General features: G+C 37.7%; 1 protein-coding gene across 1 annotated transcript in view; it reads right to left on the bottom strand.

The window, feature by feature from the left end:
• LOC121428950 (centriolin-like) overlaps positions 1-14,104 on the bottom strand; it is a 49,805-nt gene that overhangs the window by 35,074 nt on the left and 627 nt on the right. The window contains exons 3-4 of the mRNA XM_041625844.1: positions 10,787-10,973; positions 5,284-5,477 (exon numbers count right to left, since the gene is read on the bottom strand). Of these exons, the coding sequence (XP_041481778.1) occupies positions 5,284-5,477; positions 10,787-10,973 (381 nt within the window). The remainder of the gene's footprint in view (positions 1-5,283; positions 5,478-10,786; positions 10,974-14,104) is intronic.

The following is a 14,104-nucleotide window of genomic DNA, read 5'->3' as shown; positions in this document are numbered from 1 at the left end:
AAGGTAATTGGTTATATACCAGCTTGGCGTTTACCAGCAAAAAAAATGCTGTCCTGCCGAGTTCCTACGGAAGTTACCACAAACAGAATATACATGTATATGTGTTAATTAGTGCATTATGCTAATTATGTTAATTACAGCAATTACATTGGCTAAAATTTAAAAATAATGTCATAAATGAATTCCTCGCTATAGAAAACCCTAAAAGGGATGCATTATGTACATATTGGGGATTTGGGGGATAGACATCCACAAATACGTATATATTACACTTATGCTAATTAGCTCATTATGCTAATTAGGCTGATTACGATAATTGCATAACTTAAATTTTTAACTTATTGCTATTAATCGATTCCTCGTCACAGGACCTCTTAGTAAAATGACATTATTTATGTTTTTAATCTTTCTGGTTTAAGAGAAGTTGCATATTACATATCGTAATATGCTAATTAGATAATTATGCTAATTAGGCTAATTAAAAAAAATGCTCAAGGTTGCCAAGGTGGCAACCAAGCTGAATTTACTTCAATACCCATCTAGAATGCAAATCAACAAAAAAACCTTGTACTTAACAACTTTTCCAGGTATGAAAAATATCTACTGGACTATAACGTAGGCCTAACCTTACGCCCAACCTAGCTTAACGTTGTCGTTTGTCATACCTGGCAAATGTGCAATGGCCGTCTTATCTTTTCAGCCGACTCACCTTTTGCAAGCATGCATTTGATTTTGAATGAACAGCTGCAGCAAGACTTGATGACTGATACATCCGTTATGTCCTTAATAAATTAGTCTTCTTTTCATTAATGCCATATTTTTTAATCAGGAATAAACAAGCAAAACTCAAAGATCGGCATCGTTCCATCGATATGTCATATCTGTTGCGCGCACTTGCGCAATAAGTGCGTAAATGCGCGAATGGTCTAAAACTTTGATCAAATCGTGCGGATATTCATGGTATCCGCAATCACTGCAGGAAACAACATTTTGCATGCCCGTCGTTAAGAGGCGGATCAGGGGGCAACAGGCAGAAATCTTGTTAACTATGCCCGTTGCCCTTGGTAACCACCTTTAGTTTGTTGTTTCGCAGGCATGGTTGATTACATGACCTCGATTTTCGACCAATCAGAGGAACGGATTATTCGACATTCTTAAAAAGAGGTTTATAATAGCAATTAGTGTTCATTTTTTCAGAGTAATAGCTCATTGCAGCTAGTCCAAGTGGATGTCAGGTTCCTAAACTGGTTTCTATGGTAATGGTTACCGCATGAATTTTGAAATGTGTAGCGAATCAGCGATTTAAATTTATGGGTGTTACTTAGGTACCATTCTATGGAGCCATTTTATTATTGTTATTTTTACCTTTGCCATTTTCACCTCTGCGTTTTTTTACCTTTGCCATTTTCACCTCTGCCTTTTTTACCTTTGCCATTTTCAACTGCCTTTTTTTACCTCTGCCATTTTCAACTGCCTTTTTTTACCTTTACCATTTTTAGCTCTGCCATTTTTACCTTTGACATTTTTACCTCTGCCATTTTTAGCTCTGCCATTTTTACCTTTGCCATTTTTACATCTGCCATTTTTACCTTTGCCACTTTTACCTCTGCATTTTTACCTCTGTCATTTTTACACCAAGCCAGTTGAAAGAGGGAAAACATGTATTCCACACAAAAGATTTCAAAATGAAACAGTAATCTGGGTTGGGATTGTTCTTGGTAGGCCTGGGACGATTGTCAATTTTACCATTCAATTATTTCCTGAAAAAAACAATCGACTCATTCAATTGTTCATCAGGGATCAATTCTTCCAAGCCAATAGTTGACCTACTTAAGAAGACGTCCCAAACTTGGGTTTACATCTAGGGTAGAGTATTATCTGTTCCTCATAAATGAAAGTAAGCCCCTTCTCTTTCATTTCTATTTGAAATGAGATTAAAACTTTAACTTTATTTTTCCAACAATAAATTTTTCCTAAATCAATGCTTGTATTATGCATCCCTCCGAATGCAACACCCATACGTGTGGTTACACTTCGTAATTCCGAAGGTTCGTAATTCCGAAACATGTAAATTGCCTATACCTCGATGTTCTTTAATCCAAAAACATAAAAGGGTTCGTTAATCCGAACATTGGTGGCGTTATTCCTAAGGTTCGATAATCAGAAAAATAAAATATGGTTCGATGTTCCAAAGGTTTGTTAATCCGAAAATGAAATAAGGTTCGTTGTTCCGAAGGTTCGTTTGTCCGAAAACGAAATAAGGTTAGTTAATCATTTAGTTTTCGGACTAAGGAACCTTCGGAATTATGAACCTCATTTCTTTTTCGGATTAACGAACCTTCGCAATTACGAACCTCACTTCGTTTTCGGACTAACGAACCTTCGGAATATCCGAAGCTTCGTTATTCCGAATGTATGCGATGCAGGTGAAGGAATCAGTCTACAGTCTTGGGTCCAATTTACGTCTCTGTAAACTCATTCATGAAGTATTCTTTGAGATAGACATGCAAGTGGTGCCTTTTACTTATTGAAAACTTTCATCCATTGCCCACACCATGCCCAAACCCCCTCCTGTGGCACTGCTCACGATGTTAAATATTTGCAAAATATTTTTTGTTTGAAGTACCTCTCAAAATTACAATTTTTCATAATTTGAACCTATAACTGGGTCTACAGTATTTTGGGAGACTAGCGACATTTGTAATTAGAAGGCACGTGTTGGAATGTTGTTTTGATTGTGTGGGGGGGGGGGCGGGCTAAAAGAGATTGCATTGTTTTGAAACATGAAGAGAATTCTTGCTCCTACCGCTAATTTGTTTCCCCCTCTCTCTCTCTCTCTTTCACACACACTCACACACAAAGATTGGGAGGAGTCAATTTGTTTCTCAAGTCACAACCTTAATGGGATCAACGCACGTACATGGCTTCTTCGTTGTCTCCCAAAAGTTTCATTGGCCATCCAATTTCCAATCACATATCAGCTCAAGTCAGTTGTATATGTGTATACTTTCTGTTTTAAGTGCACACACATGCAACCAAAGAGTTATTCATATACACTTATGCATACAACATACATTGTGTATTGAGGGCATGCAAGGCCGGGTTTGATTAAAATTTTGGACCTCGTTCAGGTTGGTGTTTACATGTGATACAATCATTGTTCATTTTTGACAAATTACATCGGTACTATCATATTTAAGCCTGTATCAAGTATTTAAAAACAATTGTCATCACTGTTATCTTGTCATTTATTATTACTTGAGTATTCCGAGTTATCCCAAATGTCTTATCAGTATCTGCCCAACATTCGAACAACGTAAATCGATCAGCAACTGGCGGCAAGCCATTCAAATCATTCGATCAGGCCTAGTTCTTGGTATGCTTGATAATGATCATATCTAATCTAAAGAAAAATTGTGTTGATGGTAAAAAAAAGTTGCAAGAAACGGAATCATGGATAATAATTATAAAGAATTATCTTAAAAGGCATTAAATGTAAACAAGTGGAGCGCATATGGCAGTCTCGCCTGCATCACGTGATTCAATATAGCAGCAGTGCTGTCTTTGAAAACGACTATAAAATGAGTATTCACAAAAAACACCATTCATATAATGATACAATACTAAGTTCATTGATATTTAACCTTGATCATGTGACCTAAAACTTGTCAGTGATACTTGATTACGCCTATATCCACATTTTATAAACTACATGTATATCTATGAACTTTGAAAGTTATGACAGCAATCTAATAATTACCTCCAAAATGGCCAAAGTTCAATGACCTTAAATGACCTTTGACTTTGGTCATGTGACCTGAAACTCCCACGAGATGTTCAGTGATACTTGTTTACTCTAATGTCCAAGTTTCATGAATCAGATCCATAAGCTTTCAAAGTTATGGTGGTAGTAATTCAACAGATACCCCCAACATGGACAAAGTTCATTGACCTTTGCCTTGGTCATATGACCTAAAATTCAGGCAGGATATTTGTTATACTTGATTAACCGTACGTCAAAGTTTCAAGAATTAGGTCCATTTACTTTCTAAGTTATGATGCCATTTCAAAAACTTAACCTTGGTTAAGATTCCAATGTTGACAACGCCGCCATCGGTAAAGCAGCGACTGTAGTCTCCTAGGGGGCACTCAAATGTATTGGTGGTACGGGGACATGCCGCTTTGGTGAACCCCTTTTTCAGACCTAACTTTCAGTTCTCTAGATACTCCATATGACAAAAGTTCTGTTCAAAAGCTGCCCCGCCCTGCTAGTAAGACCCCCGTTACAAAACATCTCAGTTTCCTTGTCCTGCCAAAATTGTCCAGCGTGAGCTCTGCATGAGAGAGCTGCACGCAAGGCTACTCCCTCCGCTGGCAGCTCTATGCACCACTAGCACCCATATACGTGTATGCAAGCACAGTGCTGGCGAGTGCCGTACCTAATGTACCGCGATCCAGTTCCGTAGACCCTGTTTTTCACACCGCCCAGTATTTAGTTTCCAAGACTAAGTATTTTACCCTTGTGGTCAGTTCCTTAGAACCCCATTTCAGAGTTTCATGAGGCACCCCCCATCAAAAAATATTTGCCGGAAATAAAATATGGCGAAAACTATTGTATTCCAAAGCTGTAGATTTTGTCAATTCCAGCTTGCAGAAAAAAATATTTATAATATCTTTATCTGACAGAGCAGTAAAATCACCCAGTTTTCCTGTGAAGATCAACAAACCAAAGGAATCTCAATGTTCCTAACACAACATGATGTCACAATCTTGATGGTGAAAAGCACAGGAAAGTTTATTTTTGAAACCGGATAATTAGAGCTACTCATAAGCCAAATAATCAGCTGGCTAGCAGTGAAATGCAAGCAACTTCCATTGTCGTGTTTCACTTATATGAGCTTTTGATAGGCATGTTATATGACTGGTAAATTTCACATTTTGGTCCAGTCTTTAATCCAGGGTTATCGCAAGCGTTTAATAGGGTGGGGGAGCCCTTCCACTCTTCCAGACTGCTTTTGCTCTTCGTAAGATATAAAGACCAATCACCTAATTAATTTGCCACAGTATTTCTTAATGACGTATTCAACTTTTGATACCAAATTTGCGAAGCTCAAGCACACAGCTTACAAACTTCAGACCAAAATTGCACAAAAACAAGATTTCACGTACAAATTAAAAACCCATTCCCTCTGCTGTTTGAGCTACTTAAATAGGCTGGTTAGATGGTTGAGAAAATAACAACCTGTGTTTACAACAGGAACAATTATTTATCACCATACTCACCAGCTCATCTTTAGCTTTGAGTTCATTTTCTAGTTCTTTGATCTTCTCCTGGTTGAACTTCGCCTTCTTTTTCAGTTCTTGAGCCTTGCCTTCAGTTTTCTTCTTCTCATCCAAGGTGGTAGTGTGGTCTGCTTCCAGAGCCTGGAAGCTCTTCTCTCTGGCTTCTAACTGAACCTCAAGGTTTTCAATCTCCTCTGATAAATAATGGTTATGGCAATAACGGTTACTGATTATATATTTCAATTTTAACATCACAATCAACACTTTTTAAGACTGAATTCTATTTAATCATTTTCACTGTTCATTACCATACACTGTACAATGATCTAAAAAATGTAGTTTAACAAACATGCTTTCTAAAGAAAACAGAAATAAAGAAATACCGGTAAATGAAGTAAAAATAAACAGGCCTACACAATACATTAATAGATAACAATAAATAAATTAATAAATTACTTAAATGAGATCAGGGTTTGAAATATAAACTGGCCAGCAAAAGAAAGTACCCACTTCTTTCCAAGGCTGCACACAAAAATTCACCCCATAGAAATAAACAATTTTGCACACAGGCATGGTTCAATATCCATTAGTAATCACATACCCAACAGGAAGTGACTATCTTTATTACAAAGAAATAAAATGACATGTACATCATCTTGGTCACCGAATCAAAAGTCACAAAATGTAACAGAATCAGCTGTCCAGGTTTTACACAAAAGTCAATGACAAAGAATGAAATAAACCAGACACAAACAACAATGTTCAATAATGTGTATGTCCTCGTGCCTGGACACATTCTAGGAATCTCTGACACATGCTTTGGAAAAATTGTCTGGCGTAGTCCTGGGGAAGTTCTATCCATTCCTCCTGCAGAACCTGGATCAATGTTTGCAGATTGGTAGGAGGCTGTTCCCTTGATCTCACCCGTCTGCCAAGTTCATCCCACAGATGCTCAATGGGATTGAGGTCAGGAGAGCATGCACACCATGGGATGACGTCAATGTCCTGCTCCTGAAGGAAGTTGGTGGTGAACCGTGCTGTATGGGGTCCCGCATAGTCCTGTTGAAAAAATGTGATGCCAGGATGTGCCTGCAGGAAGGGGAGCAGATGGGGTCTCAATACTTCATCAACGTAGCGCTGAGCTATCAGATTACCTGCCAGGATAACCATGAGTCATATGGTTGGCTGATATGCCTGCCCACACCATCACAGAAGGTCCACCCCACCGATCAACTTCACGAATGCAACATTCTGCATATCGCTCTCCAGCTCTGTGCCACACACGCTCGCGTCCATCACTTGTATTGACGCAGAACCTGGATTCATCTGAAAACACTGCATTCCATTGTCTTCTGGTCCAGCAGTTTAGCTCTCTGCACCACCTCAGTCTATTCCTTCTATGGATAGTGGTCAACTCCTGACCTCTGCAAGGCCGTCTTGATACCAGGTCCTGCTCCCTCGAGCGACGTCTCAGTGTCAGCACTGATAGGGTTATCATTTTGGCCCACTGTTTCTGCAGCTGTTTGGGTAGCTGGACGAAAACGATCTCAAAGATGTCGAAGGAGAATCCACCTGTCCTGATTAGGGGTTGTGACCCGAGGCCTTCCCCTTCTTTGTCTGTCACCTATAGTTCCAGTTTCCTGATACCGTGTGGCCAGTTGAGAAATACCTCTGTGCGAACAACCAACACGTCTTGCAATCGCTCGATGACTTCACCTGCCTCAAGCATCCCGATGGCCCTTAATCGGTGTTCATGTGTCAGACGTGGCATGATTTTCCTGATGGAAGCTTGCTTAGACCAGAGTAAAGTACTTTCAAGTCTAGAGCTTACTGATTTCATTCTGTGAATTTGCATAATCAGGAAGGGGAGCATCCCTACATGCAGAGCACACTCATGAACATCATTTTTGAAAAAACAGGTGTTCACTTTGACATATTGGTTGTTAAAAAATGTTGTCCATTCAGTGGATATTTTGCTTGGTGGAAAGTGCTTTTGTGTAGGACTTTAGATTCAGAGACAAAGATGCTATGCATGTCAAGTTATTTTTTGTTATGAAGATATTCAATTGCTTATGTGAATGTGATTAATAAGGGGTATTGTAGCATACCTGTGTACAAAAATTATTTATATTTATGTCGTGAATTTTTGTGTGCGGCCTTTCACTGGGGTGGGTACTTTCTTTTGCTGTCCAGTTTATTTAGATGTAATTTATGAGTAATTGGAAGGGAGAGATTACAGGAGATCCGGCATGCCAACCATTATTCAAAGCAACAATCCTGCAGTTAACCTGAAAGACTAATAATTTAAATGAGAACAAGTTAGGGTTGAAATTAAAAAAAAGTGGAGCGCCTCTGGTATTCTCACCTGCATCACGCAATTCAATATAGCAGCAATAAATGACATTTAACCTTGATCATGCAACCTAAAACTTGTCAGGGATACTTAATTACCCCTATATCCATATTTTTTAAACTACATCTACAAACTTTGAAAGTTATGACAGCAATCTAATAACAAGTGGAATGCCTCTGGCCGTCTCACCTGCATCACGCAGTTCAATATAGCAGCAGTGCTGACTTTGAAAACTACTCTAACTCGCACAAGATGTTTAGTGATACATGGTTACTCTTATGTCCACTTTTTATGAACTAGACCAATAAACTTACAGAGATATGATGGTTATTCAACAAAAAAAAACCAACATGGCCAAAGTTCATTGACCTTACATGACCTTTGACCTTGATCATGTGACCTGAAACTCGCACAGGATGTTCAGTGATACTTGATTACTCTTATGTACAAGTTTCATGAATCAGATCCATAAACTTTCAAAGTTATGATGGTAATTCAACAGATAACCCAATTTGGCCAAAGTTCATTGACCTTTGACCTTGGTCATGTGACCTGAAACGCGCACAGGATGTTCAGTGATACTTGATTACTTTAATGTCCAAGTTTAATGAACTAGATCAATAAACTTTCAAAGTTATGATGGTAATTCAACAGATACCCACAATTCGGCCAAAGTTCATTGACCCTAAATGACCTTTGACCTTAGTCATGAGACCTGAAACTTGCACAAAATGTTCAGTGGTGCTTGGTTACTATTATGTCCAAGTTTCATGAATCAGATCCATAAACTTTCAAAGTTATGATGGGAATTCAACAGATATCCCCAATTCGGCCAAAGTTCATTGACCCTAAATGACCTTTGACCTTGGTCATGTGACGTGAAACTCATGCAGGATGTTTAGTGATACTTGGTTAACCTTATGTCCAAGTTTCATGAACTAGGTCCATATACTTTCTAAGTTATGATGACATTTCAAAAACTTAACCTCAGGTTAAGATTTTGATGTTGATTCCTCCAACATGGTCTAAGTTCATTGACCCTAAATGACCTTTGACCTTGGTCATGTGACATGAAACTCTAATAGGATGTTCAGTAATACTTGATTAACCTTATGGCCAAGTTTCATGAACTAGGTCCATATACTTTCTAAGTTATGATGTCATTTCAAAAACTTAACCTCAGGTTAAGATTTGATGTTGACGCCGCCGCTGCCGCCGCCGTCGGAAAAGCGGCGCCTATAGTCTCACTCTGCTATGCAGGTGAGACAAAAACCTCCAAAATAGCCAGAGATCAATGATCTTAAATGACCTTTGACTTTGGTCATGTGACCTGAAACTCCCATGAGATATTCAGTGATAAATACTCTTACAGTATGTATGTCCAAGTTTTATGAACTAGATCCATACACTTTCAGAGCTAAGATGGTTATAGATACATGTACCCCCAACATAACCAAAGTCCATTGACGTTTGACCTTAGTTATGTGACCTGCAACTCGCATAGAATATTCAGTGATACTTGCTTACTCTGATTTCCAAGTTTTATGAACTAGACCAATACAATTTCAGAGTTATGATGGTACATATAATTCAACAAACACGTCCAACTTGGCCAAAGTTCATTGACCTTAAATGACCTTTGACCTTGGTCATATGACTTGAAACTCAGGCAGGATATTAAGTTGTACTTGATTAATCTTATGTCCAAGTTTCATGAACTAGGTCCGCATATTTTCTAAGTTATGACATTTCAAAAACTTAACCTTAGGTTAAAATTTTGATGTTGATTCCCCCAACACGGTCTAAGTTCATTGACCCTTCATGACCTTTGACCTTGATCATGTGACCTGAAACTCAGGAAGGATGTTCAGTTATACTTGATTAACCTTATGGCCAAGTTTCATGAACTAGGTCCATATACTTTCTAAGTTATGCTGTCATTTTAAAAACTTTAACGTTCGGTTAAGATTTGGTATTGACACCGCCGCCACCGTCGGAAAAGTCGCACCTATAGTCTCACTCTGCTATGCAGGTGAGACAATGATGAGTAAATGAAGGAAAACACAGGCTTCTCGTTTCTCCCTCCAAATAAAATATTAAATTTCAAACCTTCATTTGATATTTCTATTTCATTATGCAAATTTCCGAGACAATTTACAGATTTTAAAGATAAGGAGATACAAATGCTACCCGCCAGTACAAAAAAAGGTTTAAAAAACAACTGGGTGGCATTAACCTTATCCTCAGGGGTATGAATATTCAATCAGCCCTACTAGAAAAGGCTTTGAAATGAAAATGACTATGCCAAAGCCAACGTATTCTAGATCCATCTAAAAAATTGTCTGATTATACAGCTTCTTGTAATTGATAGGCATTTCTCTTGCCCCTCAGCGATTCTATCCCAATACTTCAAATTATGGGCCTAAGGGACCTGACTACGATAAACATTATCACCATCACTTCCACTATCTCCGTTATCATCATCATCATCACCTCCACAATCCAATTATCATCATCACCTCTACTAATCCCATTATCATCATCACCTCCACTAATCCCATTATCATCATTATCACTAATCCCATTATCATCATCATCATCACTAATCCCATTATCATCATCATCACCTCCACTAATCCCATAACCATCATTATCACTAATCCCATTATCATCATCATCATCACTAATCCCATTATCATCATCATCACCTCCACTAATCCCATTATCATCATTATCACTAATCCCATTATCATCATCACCTCCACTAATCCCATTATCATCATTATCACTAATCCCATTATCATCATCATCACTAATCCCATTATCATCATCATCACCTCCACTAATCCCATTATCATCATTATCACTAATCCCATTATCATCATCATCATCACCAATCCCATTATCATCATAACCTCCACTAATCCCATTAACATCATCACCTCCAATAATCCCATTATCATCATTATCACTTATCCCATTATCATCATCATCACTAATCCCATTATCATCATCACCTCCACTAATCCCATTAACACCATCACCTCCACTAATCCCATTATCATCATCACCTCCAATAATCCCATTAACATCATCATCACTAATCCCATTATCATCATCATTACCTCCACTATTCCCTCCCAGACATACCTTGAGCAAATCTATCCTCTGCCTCCACTCTCTCTTTCTCAATGACTGGCTGCCCATCCAGAAGCCCTACAGTTCTAAGATGAAAGACTGTATACAGTCGGTAATGGGCAAGGTCACACAGAGGATTGTTTGAAATGGACAGACTCACCAGATCTTTCAGGGGTCGTAGTCTAGCTACATCGCTGAGCTGTAAAGAATATGATATACATGATAGGACCAATTCTATATTGTATGCTTTATTACATTGACACCCAATAAAAAAAAAAGTTATATTGAATTTGCCACAGAAGATGAATATCATGACATGCATGCTAGGGGGTGAGTATACTAATACAGCATGTATCAAAAAAGGTTTACACTTTTAAAATAATCCTAAACAAGAGTGTCGCTGAGGCGAGCACAGAAAATTGAGCTATTGGTCAAGCAAGAAAAGTGGAAGATAGCGACTTCACCTTTGACCTTCTGACCTCAAAATCAATAGAATTGCAGGGATCTACCGCTATGCTAGTATCATACAAATTATATGAGCCAAGAAGGGCAAGATGAAAACATGTCAGTGTGACCTTGAACTTTGACCTTTTGACCTAAAAAAAGAATAGGCTTCCTGGGATCCATGCTAGTATTATACACACCAAATTATATGAGCCTACATGTAAGTTAAAGGGGAAGTTCACCCTGAAGAAAACTTTGTTGTAAAAATAGCAGAAAAAATAGTAAAAAATATTGGTGAAGATTTGAGGAAAATTCGTTAAAGAGTAAGAAAGTTATTAGAGTTCAAAATTTTGGATTTGTGCCCCATGTGTTATGTAATATAAAATGTATGAATTTCAAATTTTGTATGGTTCCTGATGACTTAATTTTGTTTTCTTTTCATGATCGGGTGTGAAATGATTTGTCTATTGATATACAAAAGTTACAGTGAAAACCATTTTCAATTTTCTGAGAAAATGACATTTCATTGATTTTTTACCATTCGCTATGTAGGAATGCTGCTCGCATATGACGTCGCAAATCAAGTAATAGAAATTCTGATAACTTTTTAATTATTTGATGAACTTTTCTCAAACCTTCGGCAATATTTTTTATTATTTTTTCTGCCATTTTTACAATAAACTTTTTGTCAGGGTGAACTTCCCCTTTAAGTTAAACTGAAGTTATCGCGTTTACAAGGACTGCAGAAGGGTAAGATGAAAATATGTCACTTTGACCTTTTATTCAATAGGCTTCCTGGGATCCATGCTAGTATCATACACACCAAATTAGGTTTAGTCAAACTGAACCTATCGCAATTACAAGGAAAACTTAACGAATGGATGGACACCAAGCGTGATACCATAATACATCCCGTCTAGGACGGGTGTATATAAATATTTGTAATGGCTTCTTAATTCTTTTTCCCTTTCTTTTCCCCCTTTACCCATTTATACATGTATTTTCATTTGGTTTTATTATTTTTTCTTGAATTCTTATTCTTTTTATTTTCCCTAATTTTTTTTTCTTTGTTTTGTCATGTCGTTTCTTGTTCCTTTCTTCATTTGTTTTATTCCACTTCTTTCTTTAATTATTTTGTTTCTTTTTGTACATGTACTTTATTTTTTGAAAAATTATTTTTGTTTGCCTCTTTTTGCATTGTTCTAATTTGGCAGCATGTTTTTTTCTTGTGACTTTCTCCTGCCTTAAAATGCTACAACAGAGAAAACAACAATAAACTGGATTTTGGGCCTGCATAGTCTATCCTTTTTAGTTGTTTAGGGATTCAAAGAAGAAGAAAGGAAAAATTGTATTGTATCTGAGTTTATTGTGCATAATTTATTAACCTCACCATTGAGTGTGTGTCAACATGTATATATAGATATACATGTATATAGATCAAAGTACGGACAACCTGGGAACAATAAAAAAATATCAATGTGGAGCCTTGGACATTTACTAATTACATGAATATGATAATTTTGCTAATTTTACAAAAAATTGCCCAGTGTTGCCAAGGTGACAACCAAGTTAGATTTACTTCAAAACCAACCTTGAACAAATCGACCATAAAACCCTGTACTTCACAACTTTCCCCAAGTATCAAAGGTTTCGTTGGAACTATATTAAACGGGTAGGTTTTGAGTAGGGTCTGAAACTGTCTTGGCATTATAGATATAAGAAGGTTTAAGAAAGCTTATTCCAAAGAGAAGGGGTGATTGAAGACAAGGCATAAGCCATTTTGTGTCTCGCCCATTTATGAAAAGAACCAGAAATATCGTGATTTGCAAGGGCACGCAACAGAATTGTACCAAAACTTCATTATTATAACTTGGATGGAATAACATTTGTCATAAAGAGTCTTGCAATAATGTTGACCTCAAAATTAACTTTGACCTTACCATGTGACCTCTGAACACAATAACATGCAGGTCTCCCAAGTTCACCTACAACTCAAGTTTGGTATAAAAGTGACTTATGCTTGCAGAAATGTGTCATAACATTAACCTCAAAATGACCTTTGACCTTACCATGTGACCTCTGATTGCACCATGACATGCAGGTCTCCCAAGTACATCTACAACCTAAGTTTGGGTGGAAAGTGACTTACGGCTGCGGAGTTATGTGTCATAAAAGAGTCTTGCCCGTAAACTTTAAAGTTGACCTGAAAATGACCTTTGATCTTTCAATGTGACCTCTGTCTGAATCATAATATGCAGGTCCCCTAAATACATCTACCAACCAAGTTTGGTTGAAAGTGACTTATGGTTGCGGAGTTATGTCATAAGAGAATCTTGCATGTAAATTTTAACGTTGACCTGAAAATGACCTTTGACTTTAACATGTCACCTCTGAGTGCAGCATAACATGTAGGTCCCCTCAGTACATCTACAATCCAAGTTTGGTTGAAAAGTGACATACGGCTGCGGAGTTGTGTGTCATGTTTGTGACGGACAGAAGTAAGACGGATGACATTTCGATCTCTTAGCCCCGCCTTCATCTCAGGTGGGCAAGACAAAAAAGCGCAGTCACCATATTTTGTAGAGGTTCGAGGAGGTCCGGGAGTTATCTGCATTGTTGACGATGAACAGAGATGTCTTGAGGAGGTACTAGAGCACAAAGAAATGTGATCTGTAAGATTTTGGGGATTGGCCATTGAGGATTTTGGTAGCAAAGGAAAACTTTGAGAGATATGGTAGTGAATGGGGAGCCAGGTTTCCTGAGACTAGTCTACATGTGGCAGCGCAGTTTTAAACCCATTGAAGTGGAACAAGGTATGTATAATAAGGTTGGAAAATATTGTATTACAGTAATCCAGGTGACAGGAAAAAAATATATGGTGTTAGA

Source organism: Lytechinus variegatus, chromosome 15 (genome assembly GCF_018143015.1).
Source record: "Lytechinus variegatus isolate NC3 chromosome 15, Lvar_3.0, whole genome shotgun sequence".
In the NCBI taxonomy this organism is placed as follows: domain Eukaryota; kingdom Metazoa; phylum Echinodermata; class Echinoidea; order Temnopleuroida; family Toxopneustidae; genus Lytechinus; species Lytechinus variegatus.
The sequence above is the reverse complement of the archived record's forward strand: the minus strand, read 5'-3'. Positions and strand labels throughout refer to the sequence as shown.